Raw genomic sequence first — 17359 nt, 5'->3', positions numbered from 1 at the left:
TTGCCAGCTTCCTTTTTTCTTTCCCAGTCAGGTAACGTCTAATCTCAGGGCTGACTTTCATGATGAGGTTTACCCTGGAGATTCCTCATGCCAGCCAAAGATAGGCAAATCTTCCAATCTCTTTTAAATCCTCACAAGCTGGATCGCTTCAATCTGAGAGTGAGCTCCCACCTGCCTTCTGTGTGGTGAATAATGAAGACAAAAAAGTTTTCCCTGCTTTGGGTGTCGGACTGCCTCTTTGTCTCGGATCCTTGCAGACTTCCTCTTCTCTGAGTTTCAGGCATATTAGAAAATCCCTATAACCCAATTTTACAATTATTTGCTCTGGACTTTTTCCCCACTCAAAGCCAGCCTCCATGGCAATATGAATCACATGGCCTTGTATCCAAGTGGAAATGCTAATTAGCTATCCTCTGGATCCCAGTTCCATTCTAGCTTGGAATTAAATAGTCAGTTTAAAGAATCATAGAATCCTCACCGTGCTGAAGGAGGCCATTCGGCCCGTCGAGGCTGCACCAACATCAATTCCACCCAGACCCTATCCCCACAACCCCACGCATTTAACCCTGCGAATCTCCCTGACACTAAGGGGCAATTTAGCATGGCCAATCAACCTAACCCACACATCTTGGAAGTGTGGGAAGAAACCGGAGCACCCGGAGGAAATCCACGCAGACACAGGGAGAATGTGCAAACTCCACACAGACAGTCATCCAAGGCCGGAATTGAACCCGGGTCCCTGGCACCGTGAAGCAGCAGTGCTAACCACTGCGCCACCGTGCCGCCCTTAAAGTACAACAGTTCATAAAAACTGACATTCCCGACACCTCCTGGTGAGACCTGGAGACTGATGGTCTATCTACAATCAGCACGGATGCGCTTGCCATTGTCTAGAATGCACAGGTGTGAACATCTTGCATTTCCTTCCTCTTTTAACAGCCAAACCACCCAGGGCTTGTTGTGGGACAGAATTCAGAGCATGTCACATGGCCCCACTCCATGCCTCCATTTTAGCCTAAATTAAAGTTCCCAAAACATAACAAACTTTTAAGAGTTTGTATTTGTAACATTGCTGAGAAGAAAAATAAATTATTTTGAACCACCTTGTACAGAAGATCGCAAAGATTCTCAAGAATGTAGTTATTAAGATGCCGTTGTAAATCCATATCTACTTCCACAGATTATAGATCCGAAGATGCCTCGGGAAGGGCTGTACCATCACGGTGTTCCAATCCCTGTTCCACCACTGGACGTGCTCAAACTGGGAGAACAAATGACTGTGGAAGCACGGGAACACCTCTACCTCGTCCTTTTCTTTGACAACAAGAGAACATGGTAATATTGAAAGAACTGTTCCTTCTTGCTCAGCCCACAGGGTTGAAACAGATTAATTTGAGATGATGTAGATTCTGGGAAATCACCAAGTTAAAATAGTCAATGAGAGTAAGGAGAAATGTTTGGAGGAATGTATTTATCTCGAACAGTGAAAAATTTGCCACAGGAGTGACTGAGCAGAATTCACTGCATCGTTTAAGGGAACGTTAGGTAAATATTTGAAACAGGGTAAGATATCGGGAGATATAAAATAGCAAGGTAATGGGATTAAGTTCAGATTGCTCTAGCAAAGAGCACCTTGAATCATTTTATTTCCTTGTGGTTATTCACATCTCTAGGACTAAATCAATCAGTAGATTCTATAGTTGTGTAAGTTGCATATGATCTGTCAAAAGGAGAGGCCTAAGTGAATTAAGTGGCCTCTTACCTGTACATATTTTCTTACCCATTTACTCTGATGGATCACATTTCAGCTTTGTATAAGAAGTACTTGGTGAATCTGTTGAACTCTGCAACACAATGGAAATGGGAGATCAAGTCAAATATATGATTGAAGTTTTCCCTTAAACATATGGCTTTAAACTACACAAGTTAATTATATTATTAATCTTGCAGTAATATCGACCAAATACAGAGCATGCTTTGAGACTGTGAACCCCATTAATAAAGCTCCAGTTTGTACGTAGATGTTTACAAACACACAAGGGAGATATTTGGCCCATTGTATCTATACTGACTCTCTGCCAGAGCAATCTGAACATAATTCTTTCACTCTCGTATCTCCCAATATCGTGCTGTGCTTCAAATAATTATTTACTTTTCCCTGAAGAGATGCCATGCATTCTTCTTCAGTTACTCCTGTGACAAATTCTTCGCTGCTCTGGATAACTACATTTTTCCTAAATCTCTCCTTATTTTCAGTGACAATTTTAAATTGGTTAACCATCATTAGAGAGTTCTACGCACAAAGAAATTAGTATTTTCCTGTGCACGCTATCAAAATAGTTTAACAATTTTATAGTCTCGATTAAATCTCCTAGTTTCTTTATCTGTTGTAATCTCGATTTACAATCCCCCCCCCCCCCCCCCCGTCGCTCTATCTAATCAGATTAAAATTGCTTAAACATTTCAATATATTAAGAATAGATTTATTCAGTAAAACAATGAAAATGATTGTTTCTCAGATATGGGTTACCAGACAAGTAATCCAGATGCCTTCATTAATAACCCAAACAACATGATTTCTCCTCTCAGTCAGAGAATTTTAATTCCGTTTTTAAAAAGCTGGTATCAATAAAAGTTACGATGAAGTTCTCGGATTAGCACTTTAACCCAACTAGTCACTTGTTTCATTTGGAGAAGAACACTTAGCATCTTTTAACAGGTCTGGCCCCACCTTTCCAGGTGTCTTCAATTCCACTCCAGTGTGGTTGACTCTAATGTGCCCTCTGAAGGAGTTTAGCAAACCATTCAATTGTATCAAACTGGCACACAGTGGTTCAAGATGGCCCATTGCCATCTTCTCAGGATGCCGAGGAATGGACAATAACTACTGATTTTGCCATGAGTACCCATATCTGAGAATTATTTTTCCAAAAATACACACAGTGTACCGTATAAACCCCAGTAAAGGTCAATCTCATGTAAACATTGATCTCTTACTTTTGGCCAAAAAAACTCGTATTCACTAAAATAGTACTGTTCGATTATTCATTAAAACAGTACATTCTCCAATGGCGCCACCCTTCACTTCCCTCCCCTTCCCTTCCTCAACACCAAGCAGCATTGAAACTGCAGGCCCATCCGATGCCACCTCTCCTTCACCCGGGCTGTCAGGGGGGGTTGGGAAGACTTTCCAAAGTGGGAGCACCGCCTGATGAAACCGTATCACACAGCGGCCTCCAGTTTGATGCCTGTATGGGATTTTGGTGGGAGCACCGTTCACCTAACATTCAATGAGTGCAGTAAAAGCAGATCAGGCTGGATACGAGTGCCGTGCCACCTTAAAGTCCAGGTGCTCCAAATCCAGTTCAAAATCCACGGAACTGGAAAAAAGGATCTTCAGGGACTGATTAAGCCCTGGTGCTGTGTTTAGAAGCAAAGATAAGTTCCACAGTTTGGAGCTGTTCTTAGGCATGTACCCAATTCTGTACGTCTCATCGATAGCTTTCCCCCACTTTGAACTGGAACTAAGTCCCTTGAAAACATTACCCGTGTAAAAGTCCCCTAACCTTTTTGCCTAAAAATGGGTCTCAGAAATTTGACTTCGACACAAGTGTATTGACTGGTGGGAGCAGGGGGGGGAAACAGAGGAAGAGGAGATTGAATCTGAATGTTTAGTGGAAAATAAAGTGCTGGTGAAAATATTTACATATTTAAGTAGGCCACTTGTCTATAACGCTGGTACATAATGTGTTCTTATTACCCAGGCAATGGCTCCCTCGAACAAAACTTGTTCCTCTTGGTGTGGACCAGACCCTGGATAAAATGAAGATGCTGGAGGGGAGGAAATCAAACATCAGGAAATCGGTGCAGATTGCATATCATCGTGCCATGCAGCATCGAAGCAAGGTGCAGGGCGAACAGAGCAGCGATTCCAGTGACACTGACTGACCATAGAAAGCTCATTCATTTTTTTTAATGTTTTATTTTTTTAAAATAAAAATGGACCTGCAGCTCAGTGATACTGAGTGTAAAATGCAGAAGACAGCAGCGTCTCAAAAGCACTGAATTTTAAACTATAAAATATGGAGCAGAGACAGAACAGTGCTGGCCGCTAGACGTGAGCTGATGGACAGCCGAGGGTTCTGAAAGCAGGAAGCAGAGCAGCTATTCCAGCAGCACTAAAACGTGTTAAGCAAGAGTCAAACCATTCTTTAAAACACAAAATTAAAGCAAGCGACAGAGTCATCAGATCTGGCTAAACCCAAGTCTAGATTTTTTTTCTCATAAAGTTGGCAAAATCAGAAGCCATATAATTTGCTTTAATTAAATTGAGAGCATAAAAAATGAGCAATATAGAACATCGGATACTGTGAAGCCATGGATTGCCTTAATTCATTTACTTGCTTAGAATTATAAATAAGTGATATTATGGACTCGCGATTCCTGCATAAAGTCCATCTCATCACATTCACACAGTGAAAAGCCTGCTTATAGACAGGTCTATACCAGAACTTAAAACCTCTCCATTACGTTACTTATCCATAATTTTCAGTTGAAAAATATACCCTGCCAATCCAGATGACCTAAAAAAAGAAGGAAATGAGCACGGGGAGTTCTGATCAGAGGGGAGTAATAGCCGAAAACCATTGACAGTAATTAAATGGGGAGTAAAGCGACTAATAATGGAAGTGAATGAGTTCACTGCTAGATTTCAGTTCCACTTCTCAAGTACGTAAAGACAACTCTATATTTGTTTTGGGACGGTAATTGTGATTTTAAACTTGCTGCTAAATACCACACTTCAAACCATACATAATTGTGATTATATACTCGGCAACTTAATCAAAGTAAAAGTCTGCTATACCTTCCTATAAAATCAGTGAAGACTTGTGCTATTGAAGTGACAGACCCTGACTACGCTTATCTACATTGCATTCATGTTTACAGTTGCACACACTTATCTGTAACTCTGGAGTTTCTCACACGTGATCACATTTGTATGTTCAGATTTAGCCTTAGACATGCCTACTATGTTGCAGGGAAAGTGTTACTGTCTGACCTTCTGCAAAACAAACTTAAGCATAGAACTTACCTAAAGACAATAAGGTGTCCCATTCAACTTTTTCTTTTGTTAGTTGGCTTAAATTATGCTGACAGTACTTTGGAAACTGCTGGACAGAAGTGTTTTTCTCGACAGAACAGTGTGTGTGTGTGAGAGCCAGTTACCGGAGCTTTACAGACCGCTAGAGCTGCATATTGGGTTTGTGAACCGTTTGCACAGGTGGGGTGATTAAAATGATCATCTTCTGCACTCCCGTTCACAGCCGTATCCTCACCTGAGAGTGCTTTAGTGGGGTCAGGGATGTGGAATCTGCTCAGTGAAGGCACTTTAATTAATGGGGATGATTAACTGGTAAAAGTAGGCTACATAAGCCGTTGAATAAACCTATGAGCTCAATTGTTTCCTGCTCTGAGTTGGAATTTTAGTCCGTTTTTTAAAAATTAGACTGCGAGGAGCTTAGTAGAATTATTGGGTTTTTAACTCTTGCGTGCATTCCGGAAAGGCGAATTACTAAAGGGACATGGAAAGAAAGACTGTGCCACGGGTAATGTTACCTTTAAAACAATTCACAGCCACAGCTGAGCGCACAATTAATTTTGATAGAATTTTCCTGGTGTTAGATTGTTTACAATTTTCAATTAATTTGCCGCCAATTTCTGACTGAAATAGACATCATATTTGGTCATGGGTGAGTAATTTAAGGGCACTTTGTGTTGTACCAATAGCAGGCAGATGGATGCTGTCGGGCCTTCTGTTTTGAGGCAACTTCTGCACTAATAGAGGCCGAAAAGAGTAAATCAGCCAGCCCTGTGAGTAGCTAGATGGATACAGAAATCCATAGGTACAGTGCTGTGAATGGAACATGAGGCCCCCATTGAAGTAATGAGTGCTGAAAGTCTGCTTTTGTGTTACTTTAAGCGGAAATCTGTGATTGAAAGCTAAAGCTTTTTTGAAGAGCATTGGCACACTTTCTATATTTGTCTCCCCAGCAAAGAGAGGAGTACTTTTAGTGTAAAGTATTCCAATGCCCCCCAGAATAAATGGAAAATGATGAATTAGATTATTTCATTTCTTGGGTGGTCTGATATACTGAGCCGCACAAACCAAGAACGTCCCAGTTCACTCCCTGGTCTGTGCTGATTTGGTACAGTGGAGGTGGAGATGCTACAGTTGATGTCAATGTTGGGTGTTGAGTGTAAGGGGAATTATTTATCTAGGGTTTCTGCCTCTGATCTCAATCCAGTGACACGCCTGCCCTTGTCCAGCGAATCGCTATTGAAAAACACATACAGTAAATGGTGCCAATATCAATTTTTTCTGGTTGTGCCCAATAGAACGCAATAGAATAGACTTGCCATTAAAGTTTAGCAACTTATAAGGTTGTGCGTGTCTGCGGAACTCAGAAAAAGGCCTCCTGTACGGGAAAGAAGCAGAAATGAAATCCTTTCCAAGAGTAGATATTCCCATTTATATCCCTGGGAAAGCAATGTGATGATTCGTTCATTTTGGTTGTTTGTGTAGGGAAAATATCATAAGTGGGTGGCATATCCAGTCAGTTGTCCTAAGTTGTGCTGCTATGGTGGACAGGAATGGTATCTTGCTGGTCTTAGAGCGGTTGTCAATCCAATGATGCTATTAAAAGTGTCTGCCCTTGTCAGTATTTCTAATAGTAATACATGCACACAATCATGTTCAAATGCCAAAAGCTCTTCATGTTTTACTTTTTTTTGAAGTACGGTAGCAATGTCAGCTAACGTGATAGTGCCACACCAGGATTGAAATCGGAGCCTGGGAGAAATCCTGATCTCCATTCTCAGCTTTTTGCCGGGCTCCTGTGAAGGAGATGTTTTAAGTTTCGTTCTAGGTTTTCTGGGGGTCAGACTTTAAATAGGAAGTATTATCCTCTCTTCTCCACCTGGCATTATTGCTGTTTAAGGAGATCCAAAGGAGAGAGTATGGTCTCTCCATTAAGTGCTCGTGGATTCTAATGTAGAATCACTGACTGCCTTTTGAACCCTAGCTTATGTTAGACACATACCAAGGAGAAGAATTATTGGACAAAACCCCAATGCAATTTCATCCTTAAGTATTTTTCTACAAAATAAGATCCTGAATCTAATTTTTTACAAAGGTTATTTTTTAAAAGTATGAGTTTATTGATCTTTCAGTTGGGTTTATCATCATCTATTTGTTTTCCCCAGAGACTCAGCATGAAAACACTATATTTCATTGCCTAACCTGGGGTGGCATGGTGGCACAGTGATTTAGCACTGCTGCCTCACAGTGCCATGGACCCAGGTTTGATTTCTGGCTTGGGTCACTGTCTGTATGGTGTCTGCACATTCTCCCGGTGTCTGCGTGAGTTTCCTCCGGGTGTTCCGGTTTCACCCCTCAGTCCGAAAGACGTGCTGGTTAGGTGCATTGGCCATGCTAAATTCTCCCTCAGGGAACCCGAACAGGTGCCAGAGAGTGGCGACTAGGGGATTTTCACAATAACTTCATTGCAGTGTTAATGTAAGCCTACTTGTGACTATAAATGAACTTTAACCTTAATTTAGGTGACAGTTACGTCAGCGTTTAAAATCAAATGAACAAAAGTGACCATTTTTAAAAGGGCCATGACAAATAAACCTCCAAATTATAAGAAAAGTATAAGGAAAATAATAAAGTTTAAATCATTAATACTGCCACCCATATCAACAATGTACTTCAGTCCCTCCTGTGCCTATTGGTTATTGAAGGCTTCAAGCAGATGCTGCTTGCTCCCCATCTGGGGAGACCCTGGCATGGACAGGGCCATGGAAGAAAGGCAATCAGTTGGGCCAAATGACCCTTTCAGTTAGTGATATCTATACTGCAACTGCATTGGAACTTTGGAAATTGCAGCCTAGAATTTATTGCTATCAGTATTAATGCATTAATGTCCAGTATATTAATTTTATATTCCGCTGTATGTTTCTTTAGAGGAAACATTACCGTGTCTATTAGATTCCACTTTCAAATAGCAAAAACAGTACTGTATTTGTCGAGTAAGATCACCAGCAGTATTTCTAGTTTTTACAGTGCACTCATATTTTTGTCCCATTCAAGGAATCAAAGTGGAAGTGTTTGTGTCATCATTGCTTTTCTCTGAGATACCTTTAGTGTACTTGCGAATGGATGACTGAGTGTACATTCAGTCGGCCAATGACCTCTGCTAAGAATGGTGCAAGGCTTTATTTGATGACACTGAGGAACTGTGTTAACTGGTCCATTTTTATGCTTTCCACACTACCTAATTGGACTAATGGCCACTATTTGGATATCTGCCCAGATCTAGCAATTAGGTGGGTGAATGAGACATGCACAAGCCAGAACTTTAAAGATACTCTATGTAGACAGATCTTTAATAATGTGTCCACAAAAAACATTTTGCAGCATCACTTTTTCAGCTTTGATTAACAGTGTGTGTGTTTTTCTATTTTAAAAAAAACAGTGAAAAATAAAGAGAAACTTTAAAATAACTTGCTAAAACATAAGTTAGCAAATCAGATTTTTAAAAAAAAGAGGAACAGAACCAATCAAATATAGATCCTATTAATTTTTTGAGTTTCCTATCTGTACCTACTCAGTAACAGTTACTTTGTGTCTTGTTGCAAAACTAAATTACAATCAACATCAAATATTATGTTGAATTGCGATAGTGAACTTCCTTGATTGAAATATGTGGTTTTAATTCATTGTAACTTTGCTCTTTAATTTAATTTGTCCTCTTTTTCACCCCAACCTTTTTCCACGGTGGCACAGTGGTTAGCACTGTACCTCACAGCACCAGGGACCCGGGTTCGATTCCTGGCTTGGGTCACTGTCTGTGCGGAGTCTGCAAGTTCTCCCCATGTCTGCGTGGGGTTTCCTCGCACAGTCCGAAAAATGTGCTGGCTAGGTGCGTTGGCCATGCTAAATTCTCCCTCCGTGTACCCAAACAGGCGCCGGAGTGTGGCGGCTGGAGGATTTTCACAGTAACTTCATTGCAGTGTTAATGTAAGCCTACTTGTGACACTAGTAAATAAACTTAACTTTTTTTCTCTGCTGGGTCACTCTGCCCTGGGTCGCCCTCCTGAGCGTACAGTTTGGAATTTCTCAAATTTTTACATGAGAGCAGAAGGATTCTTGTTTCAAGGTGGTGGTGGGGGGGTGGGGGGTGGGGGGGGGGGGGGGGGGGGGGGTGGAGAGATGTTTACTTCCTGCTCATCGAGGTTGGAGTATCATAACGTGTAATGGCCTCGGGGTATCTAAACCAAAAAGAAGCTTGTCTTTTGGGAGCATTTGACCCTTTGGATGTTGATGGAACATTTAGTGCTTGAACGCTGAGCTTCCCCTGCCATGTTTGTTTCTAGTCACTCATTGTATATTAGACCAAATTGGAACACACATAATAATCCTCTGTTACAAAAGATCTTGTTTATATGGCGACCTTACGATGCAACACCCGCACCGAGCTTTAAATTAGGGTTAAGTAATCTAAGCCAGTTTCCTATACAGCCCAGCTCTTTTTACTTCTCACTGTTCAAGGATTTTTTTGTGGAGATAAGTTCAATCTAATTTAGTTAGACCAACAAATAAAGGATTCTGTTTGCTTAATAATGACTGCATCTCAACAGACAGGCCGCGATTTAGACTCTCAGCCGTTATTGGGGAATTGGATTGTTTAAGGTGTTTCAGATAAAGTAATCTTTCAGAACCCATAACTCCATTTGTGCCAAGTTTGTATACCATAGAGCCCATGTCGTGAATCCCCATGTTATTTAAAACTCGTTCCAGAATACACTAGGAAGGGCTGTCCTGGAATGGGGACGGGTGCCACAGTGAAGCTTTTCATAGTTTAAATTTAATTCAGGGATCTTTCACTTGCTCACGTGATTTAAGTTTGCAATTTGCTTTCCTGATATTAAAAAAAATAGTAAGAAGTTTAACAACACCAGGTTAAAGTCCAACAGGTTTATTTGGTGGCATTTGCTACCAAATAAACCTGTTGGACTTTAACCTGGTGTTGTTAAACTTCTTACTGTGTTTACCCCAGTCCAACGCCGGCATCTCCACATCATAAAAAAAATGCCAGCACACAGCAACAGCAGGAAAATTGTAAATGCTCAGACTATTGGCACTGGTTAGAGGCTGTGAAATTGGGCAGTGATTCAGAACACTAGGCTTTATGGCACTAATGTTCAGTTTATGTTTGACAGCTCAACCATTTCCTATTGAAACAATGTCATACATACTTTACAGCTGACCACAGCTAACCCTGAGTTTAACAAGATGACTCACCTTGGGTAAGAAGGAATGGTTTGATTATTTGTCTTGCAGAATAAATTTGTATGTTTTAAAGAAAAATGAAATCCATTTCTTTAATTGTTCCCATCTATTTTGTAACGTTTCCGACAATTGGTTTATTCTCACGTTGTATATCTAACTCTTAGTTTTTGTTATTTTTGTACAAGCTCAGCTTGATATAAGTGTGATGTTAGATCTCAAACGAGAGGCGGACCATGAGTGTTGCTGTTGCTGACTGTCTCTAAAGCTTTGTTGATGTTTCCGTTCTCATGGAATCTGGGCAGAATCTTCTCCCAAGTGGTCCATTTTGGAATTCCGCATTGAATGGAATTTTACTGTAACCCTAGCGATTTACAAATCCTAATCAAATCAAACTAGTGGATTCCACTTGCAGGCTTGAGCAGAATGTTGTGTTTGCTGTTTGTGGATAAGTACAAACCCTTCGCTCCAAAACAAAATGTATCTCACTAAGTTAAAAGTTTTGAAAAAAGGAGTGGTTTAGAAGGATAAGAGTGCTGAGCATGTTTTGCCACTACATGAGACTGTTTAGTGTGGTAAGTCATTCCAGGGAGAATAACCATGATCAGTGAAAGAATGAGAGGGCTAAACTGAACATCCATCTGAGGTCATTGAGCATTTTGGGAGGTTGTTAAATTGCAATTGTAACTATCAGGAGAAGTAGTTTCAGTATAAAGACATCCTGCTCCCCTGCACAGCTTATATCTTTTTAATGGAGTTGTCATGGCCATCGGTATACACCAGGAAAAATAGTTGTAAATGGGAAACTCCATTTTAAAGTTAAACCTGTACAGGAAGACAAAAGGATTTTCTTAATCTTCACCGTTCTTCCCTGAAAAATAGCCATCTACTTCAACTTTAATAGTTCACTTTTAATGTTTAGTTTGAGTGGCACTAATTTGGCAGAGTTGATGTGTACTCTTGATTCAGTGCCCTCCTCAATCTGGAAATGCTTAAGCCTGTCATTTTGCACGGTAGAAAAGTGGTTATCTCTTTCCTCTCTATCTCTTTTACCCTTTAAGAAGCCCTCTTTTCCCCCAACAAGCATACAAAAGCACTTTTCTGCATGAAGGTTCAGACAGTCGACGTAACACCCCATTTGACCAAGCTCTAAGCTATCAACAAAGTGTGATATTTTGCAGCGTCCCTCATTACATTTGCATCAGGTCTAAAATTACATTTAAATTGTAATATGGATTATATTGAATTCTGCTAGTTTTGTTGGGTAGACTTCCCCCTCCCCCCTCCCAAGTGGAGATATATTTTTTTTAATGTAATTTGCTTTCCAAAAGGAGAAGAAACATTTAAAAAAACAAACCCTCTGGTTTTTTACACACAGGACATGGGTACCAAAATTGGTGGTTCATTGGTGGAGAACAAGGACACCAAACAGTGCAATGCAGAAGGAAGTTGTCTACCTGGAAAACGCATTTTATATAAAAGCTCTGTCTGTTAACAGGTGAACATGAACGATGACTCAGTCAGCTCAAGGTTATGCCCTAGGCAAATCCATTGTAAATAATGTACATTGTTATGTTAAGGATTTTTAAATTATTTTTTGTTTGTAAACATCTCTTGACATTTCTAGGCTTTCAGCGAAAACACTTCTTTGAGTACATTAAAATGGACATCATGAAATCTTTTCTAAATTTTTGCAGGTAACTCTAGTGGGCAGCAAACTGATGTGGTGTGATAGCAGAAGCACCCTTTTAAACAAGTACATTAAAAAAAAAACAATTGTACTACAAACCCTTTCATACCTTGGGCTAGGAGCACAGTACTCCAATCCAGCAAAAAAAAACTCTAGATACTCCTTTTAATTTCTAGAATGTTTTTTCAGTTTGTATTTATTTTGGAAGAAAAAGATCTATCTGATTCTTAGGAAAATAAATAAATGGCTATTTGAAAACCTGCGTCAGCTGCCTCACATTATTCAAACTTTTCCCGAATTCTACCTCTCATTAGACCCCAAGGGTGGGGTTTTCTGGCCGTGTTCATCCCAAAACTGGAAAATTCTGCCCGAGATCAACGGACCTTTGCATGGTCCGCCCTGGGATGGGGCAGACGGGACGGGAAAATTCCCCCAAGACTCAAAGGAAGATTGATTACAACCACTTGAGAAAACCACAAATCAGAAAATACCAACATCATGTTATAATTAGTTCATATCTGATGAGGGAAAATTAACATTGGGTGTCTATGGTGCTATTTTGAATGGGCTCGAGCAGAGGGACCCGGGAGTGCAGATGCACAAATCCTTGACTGTGGCAGGACAAGTTGATAAGGTAATTAGGAAAGCATACGCACTTTGCAAATGAGGGCATTGACTACAAAAAGGAAGCCATGTTAAACCTGGGAACACTTGCATTTATTTGGCACTTTGAGACACAGGATATCCCAAAGCACTTTACATCAATGAGGTGCAGACTTGATTTGATTTATTATTGTCACATGTATTGTTTCTTGAGCGCTACACAGACAAAGCACACCGTACATAGAGAAGGAAAGGAGAGAGTGCAGAATGTAGTGTTACTGTCACAGCTGGGGTGTAGAGAAAGATCAACTTAGCGTGAGATAGGTCCATTCAAAAGTCTGATGGCAGCAGGGAAGAAGCTGTTCTTGAGTCGGTTGGTACGTGACTTCAGACTTTTGTACCTTTTTCCCAAGGGAAGAGGTGGAAGAGAGTATGTCCGGTGTACTGTAGGAAATAGTAACCAATTTGCACACCATAACTTCCCACAAACAGCAATGTGACGATTTTTCTTTTGTGACATTTTTTGAGAGAAAAATAGTGGCAAGGATACTTGCTGTTTTTCAGAATAGTGTAACAGAAGTTTTTGCACCTCCCTGAGAGTGGATGGGGCCTCAGTTAAACATCTAATCCGAGAGACAGCACACCCAACAGTTCAGTGTTCCCTCAGTACTGTACTGCATCCTCAGCTTTTGTTTTTATGTTCAAGTCCTGGAGTAGAATTTGAACCCAGGATCTTCTGATTCATGAGAGAACTACCAGCAGAACCACAGTTGGCACTGTATACAATTCTGGGCACCAAACTTTAAGAAGGATGCCAAAAGCTTGGGAGGCTTTGGAGGGCGTCTACCAGGATGGCACCAGGGACATAGTTATGTGGATAGATTGAAGAGGATTTGTTTCTCTAGACAGAGAAGGTTAAGAGGTGACCAAATAGAATGATTCAAAATTATGAAGGGTCTGGAGAGAATACCTCAGGAGATTTGTTTAGCAAATGGGTTGGTGACCGAAGGTCTTGGATATGAAACAATTGGCAAAGGAACTGGAGGAGAAATTGGCCAGAATTCTCCAGCCATTCACATCCCACTGCTGCTGCCAGTGAGGGTGGAGAATTTGGTGCCCAATCGCATTTATGGGTTCTCCAGATAGGTCATAAACACTAAAGTAGGAGTAAGTTGTCTTTTTTTTTGCTTTAGTTTCTTCTGTGTACCAATGACACCTGGGCCAATATCGAACTTCTTTAATTTTTTGATACAAGAACGTGACATAATCAGAGGGGAGATGAACATTATTTTTTATTGCATAGCTAGTTGTTACTGAATCATAGAACCCCTACTGTGCAGAAGGAGGCCATTTGGCCCATCGAGCCTGCAGCAACAACAATCCCACCCAGGCCCTATCCCTGGAACCCCATGTATTCACCCTGCTAATTCCCCTCACACTCAAGGCAATTTTAGAATGGCCAATCCACCTAACCCACACATCTTTAAAGTTTATTTATTAGCCACAAGTAACACTGCAATGAAGTTACTGTAAAATTCCCCTAGTCGTCAGTCTGACAATGCCTGTTCGGGTCAATGTACCTAACCAGCACATCTTTCAGAACGTGGGAGGAAACCAGAGCACTCGGAGGAAACCCACGCAGATACAGGGAGAACATGCAAACTCCACACAGATAGTGACCCAAGCTGAGAATCGAACCCAGGTCCCTGGCGTTGTGAAGCAGCAGTGCTAACCACTGCTACCGTGCTGCCCATCTTTGGAGTGTGTGAGGAAACCAGAGCACCCCTGAGGAAACCCATGCAGACACGGGGAGGACGTGTAGACTCCAGACAGAGTGATCCAAGGCCAGAATTGAACCCGGGTCGCTGGCACTGTGAGGCAGCAGTGCTAACCACTGAATCATAGAATCATAGAAACCCTACAGTGCAGAAGGAGGCCATTCGGCCCATCGAGTCTGCACCGACCACAATCCCACCCAGGCCCTACCCCCACATATTTACCCGCTAATCCCTCTAACTACACATCTCAGGGACAATTTTTAACCTGGCCAATGAACCTAACTCGCACATCTTTGGACTGTGGGAGGAAACCGGAGCACCCGGAGGAAACCCACGCAGACACGAGGAGAATGTGCAAACTCCACACAGACAGTGACCCGAGCCGGGAATCGAACCGGGGACCCTGGAGCTGTGAAGCAGCAGTGCTAACCACTGTGCTACCGTGCCGCCCACTGTGCCACTGCTTCAAAGAATGTGGCAAGCAGATCGAACCAATGAAGTCATCTTCCTCAAATTAATATATTTCACAAACTTTATATTGGATTGCAAGCCAAAGGAATTGCTTTAAGAAATACTCAAACTTGGACTCTCTGGGGTGTCTCCTAATATCACAATTGTGGCGGCTTTGAACACAAAATGCTTCTGAAATAGAGGGTAATGCTTCTGCTGGTAACAGTTACTGAGTCACTGGGATTTATTTATAGGAAGTACTGGAGGTGATGGTTAGGAGCTATTGGGAGTGATTATTCAGCTTCACACTTTAGAGACTATATTGAGGTTTCAAGGCAGGGCCACCACATGAGGAAACACTAATTTTCACACAGTGAAAGCTGCAATTGAAGTATTCAGAAGTAAATTAGACTGTTCCCTGAAAAGGACGAATGTGCAGAGTTACGGGATGAAGGTGGGGGAATGGCAATAGGTGTATTGTTTATTTGGAGAGCCAGTGCAGTCATGATGGGTCGAATGGCCTCATTTAGAGCTGATTTAGTGGTGGTCCAATGCAGATTCACTCTTCTTTTGAAATGAGTTATTCAGTCAGATGAGTAAGATGTTATGTTTTTAAACTAATTGAGTGTTTTTAAAAATGAATGCATCAAAAAAAGATAATTTTAAAAATAAATCACAAGTAATTTTCCTCATGGATAAATGGCCAGGCTCTTATAGAGCAGGTGCTGCTTTGAACTGCTGGATGTGGCTGGTACAAAGTGAAACTTCGGGAGACGCACACTCGGCCAACATTCATCAGCATTGCAGCCGGGTTGAAGCAGACACTCCGCAAAAAGCTTCACTCGGCCACCACGGGCTGAGGTTGTAGGGCCCAGGTAGCAGAGCGGCGGATTGCCGCTGACTCAGCACCGGAACCGGCCCGGAGATACAGCTCCGCGGCCCGGAGAGAAATACACCGAATAAAGCTTTGGTAAATGGGAACTTCACTTCAACATAATGAAGAAAGGCGGAGCCACTGAGAGCAAGTGGCAAGAACCGCGTTGATGGACAAAGGACGGGATCGATGTTGATGGACAGGGGGCGGGGTCGGTGTTGATAGTCAGGGGGTGGGGTCGGTGTTGATGGACAGGGGGCGGGGTCGGTGTTGATAGACAGGGGGTGGGGTCGATGTTGATGGATAGGAGGCGGGGTCGGTGTTGATGGACAGGAGGCGGGGTCGGTGTTGATGGACAGGAGGCGGGGTCGGTGTTGATGGACAGGGGGCGGGGTCGGTGTTGATAGACAGGGGGCGAGGTCGGTGTTGATGGACAGGAGGCGGGGTCGGTGTTGATGGACAGGGGGCGGGGTCGGTTTGATGGACAGGGGGCGGGGTCGGTTTGATGGACAGGGGGCGGGGTTAGTGTTGATGGACAGGGGGCGGGGTCAGTGTTGATGGGCAGGGGGCGGGGTCAGTGTTGATGGGCAGGGGGCGGGGTGGGTGTTGATGGACAGGGGGCGGGGTCAAACAGAACGATACAGCACAGGAACAGGCCCTTCGGCCCTCCAAGCCCGTGCTGCTCCCTGATCCAAGCTAGACCATTCTTTTGTATCCCTCCATTCCCACTCCGTTCATGTGGCTATCCAGATAAGTCTTAAACGTTCCCAGTGTGTCCGCCTCCACCACCTTGCCTGGCAGCGCATTCCAGGCCCCCACCACCCTCTGTGTAAAATATGTCCTTCTGATACCCGTGTTAAACCTCCCCCCGCCTCACCTTGAACCTATGATCCCTCGTGAACGTCACCACCGATCTGGGAAAAAGCTTCCCACCGTTCACCCTTTCCCGCCTTTCATAATTTTATACACCTCTATTAGGTCACCCCTCATCCTCTGTCTTTCCAGTGAGAACAACCCCAGTTTACCCAATCTCTCCTCATAACTAAGCCCTTCCATACCAGGCAACATCCTGGTAAACCTCCTCGGCACTCTCTCTAAAGCCTCCACGTCTTTCTGGTAGTGTGGCAAGCAGAACTGGGCGCAGTATTCCAAATGCGGCCGAACCAACGTTCTATACAACTGCAACATCAGACCCCAACTTTTATACTCTATGCCCCGTCCTATAAAGGCAAGCTTTCCATGTGCCTTATTCACTACCTTCTCCACCTGTGACGTCACCTTCAAGGATCTGTGGACTTGCACACCCAGGTCCCTCTGCGTATCTACACCCTTTATGGTTCTGCCATTTATCGTATAGCTCCCCCCTATGTTAGTTCTACCAAAATGCATCACTTGGCATTTATCTGGATTGAACTCCATCTGCCATTTCTTTGCCCAAATTTCCAGCCTATCTATATGCTTCTATAGCCTCTGACAATGTTCCTCACTATCTGCAAGTCCAGCCATTTTCGTGTCGTCCGCAAACTTACTGATCACCCCAGTTACACTTTCTTCCAGATCGTTTATATAAATCACAAACAGCAGAGGTCCCAATACAGAGCCCTGCGGAACAC

General features: G+C 42.5%; 2 protein-coding genes across 5 annotated transcripts in view; both read left to right on the top strand.

The window, feature by feature from the left end:
- Positions 1-12302, top strand: part of brpf1 (bromodomain and PHD finger containing, 1) — a 43049-nt gene extending 30747 nt beyond the window's left edge. Inside the window, exons 12-15 of one of the 3 annotated variants that reach the window (XM_078209814.1) lie at positions 1181-1335; positions 3765-3906; positions 11730-11849; positions 12049-12124. In XM_078209814.1, the coding sequence (XP_078065940.1) occupies positions 1181-1335; positions 3765-3906; positions 11730-11846 (414 nt within the window). In that variant the 3' untranslated portion in view covers positions 11847-11849; positions 12049-12124. Of the gene's footprint in view, positions 1-1180; positions 1336-3764; positions 3907-11729 lie in introns of all 3 variants that reach the window. The other 2 variants (XM_078209813.1, XM_078209815.1) reach the window with 2 other exon arrangements.
- Positions 12303-15720: 3418 nt separating this feature from the next.
- ogg1 (8-oxoguanine DNA glycosylase) overlaps positions 15721-17359 on the top strand; it is a 28820-nt gene continuing 27181 nt past the window's right edge. For both annotated transcript variants that reach the window (XM_078209844.1, XM_078209845.1), the window contains exon 1: positions 15721-15842. The gene's annotated coding sequence lies outside the window, so the exon portion shown is untranslated. The remainder of the gene's footprint in view (positions 15843-17359) is intronic.

This window comes from Mustelus asterias, chromosome 3, assembly GCF_964213995.1.
Source record: "Mustelus asterias chromosome 3, sMusAst1.hap1.1, whole genome shotgun sequence".
NCBI classification, from domain to species: domain Eukaryota; kingdom Metazoa; phylum Chordata; class Chondrichthyes; order Carcharhiniformes; family Triakidae; genus Mustelus; species Mustelus asterias.
The sequence above is the reverse complement of the archived record's forward strand: the minus strand, read 5'-3'. Positions and strand labels throughout refer to the sequence as shown.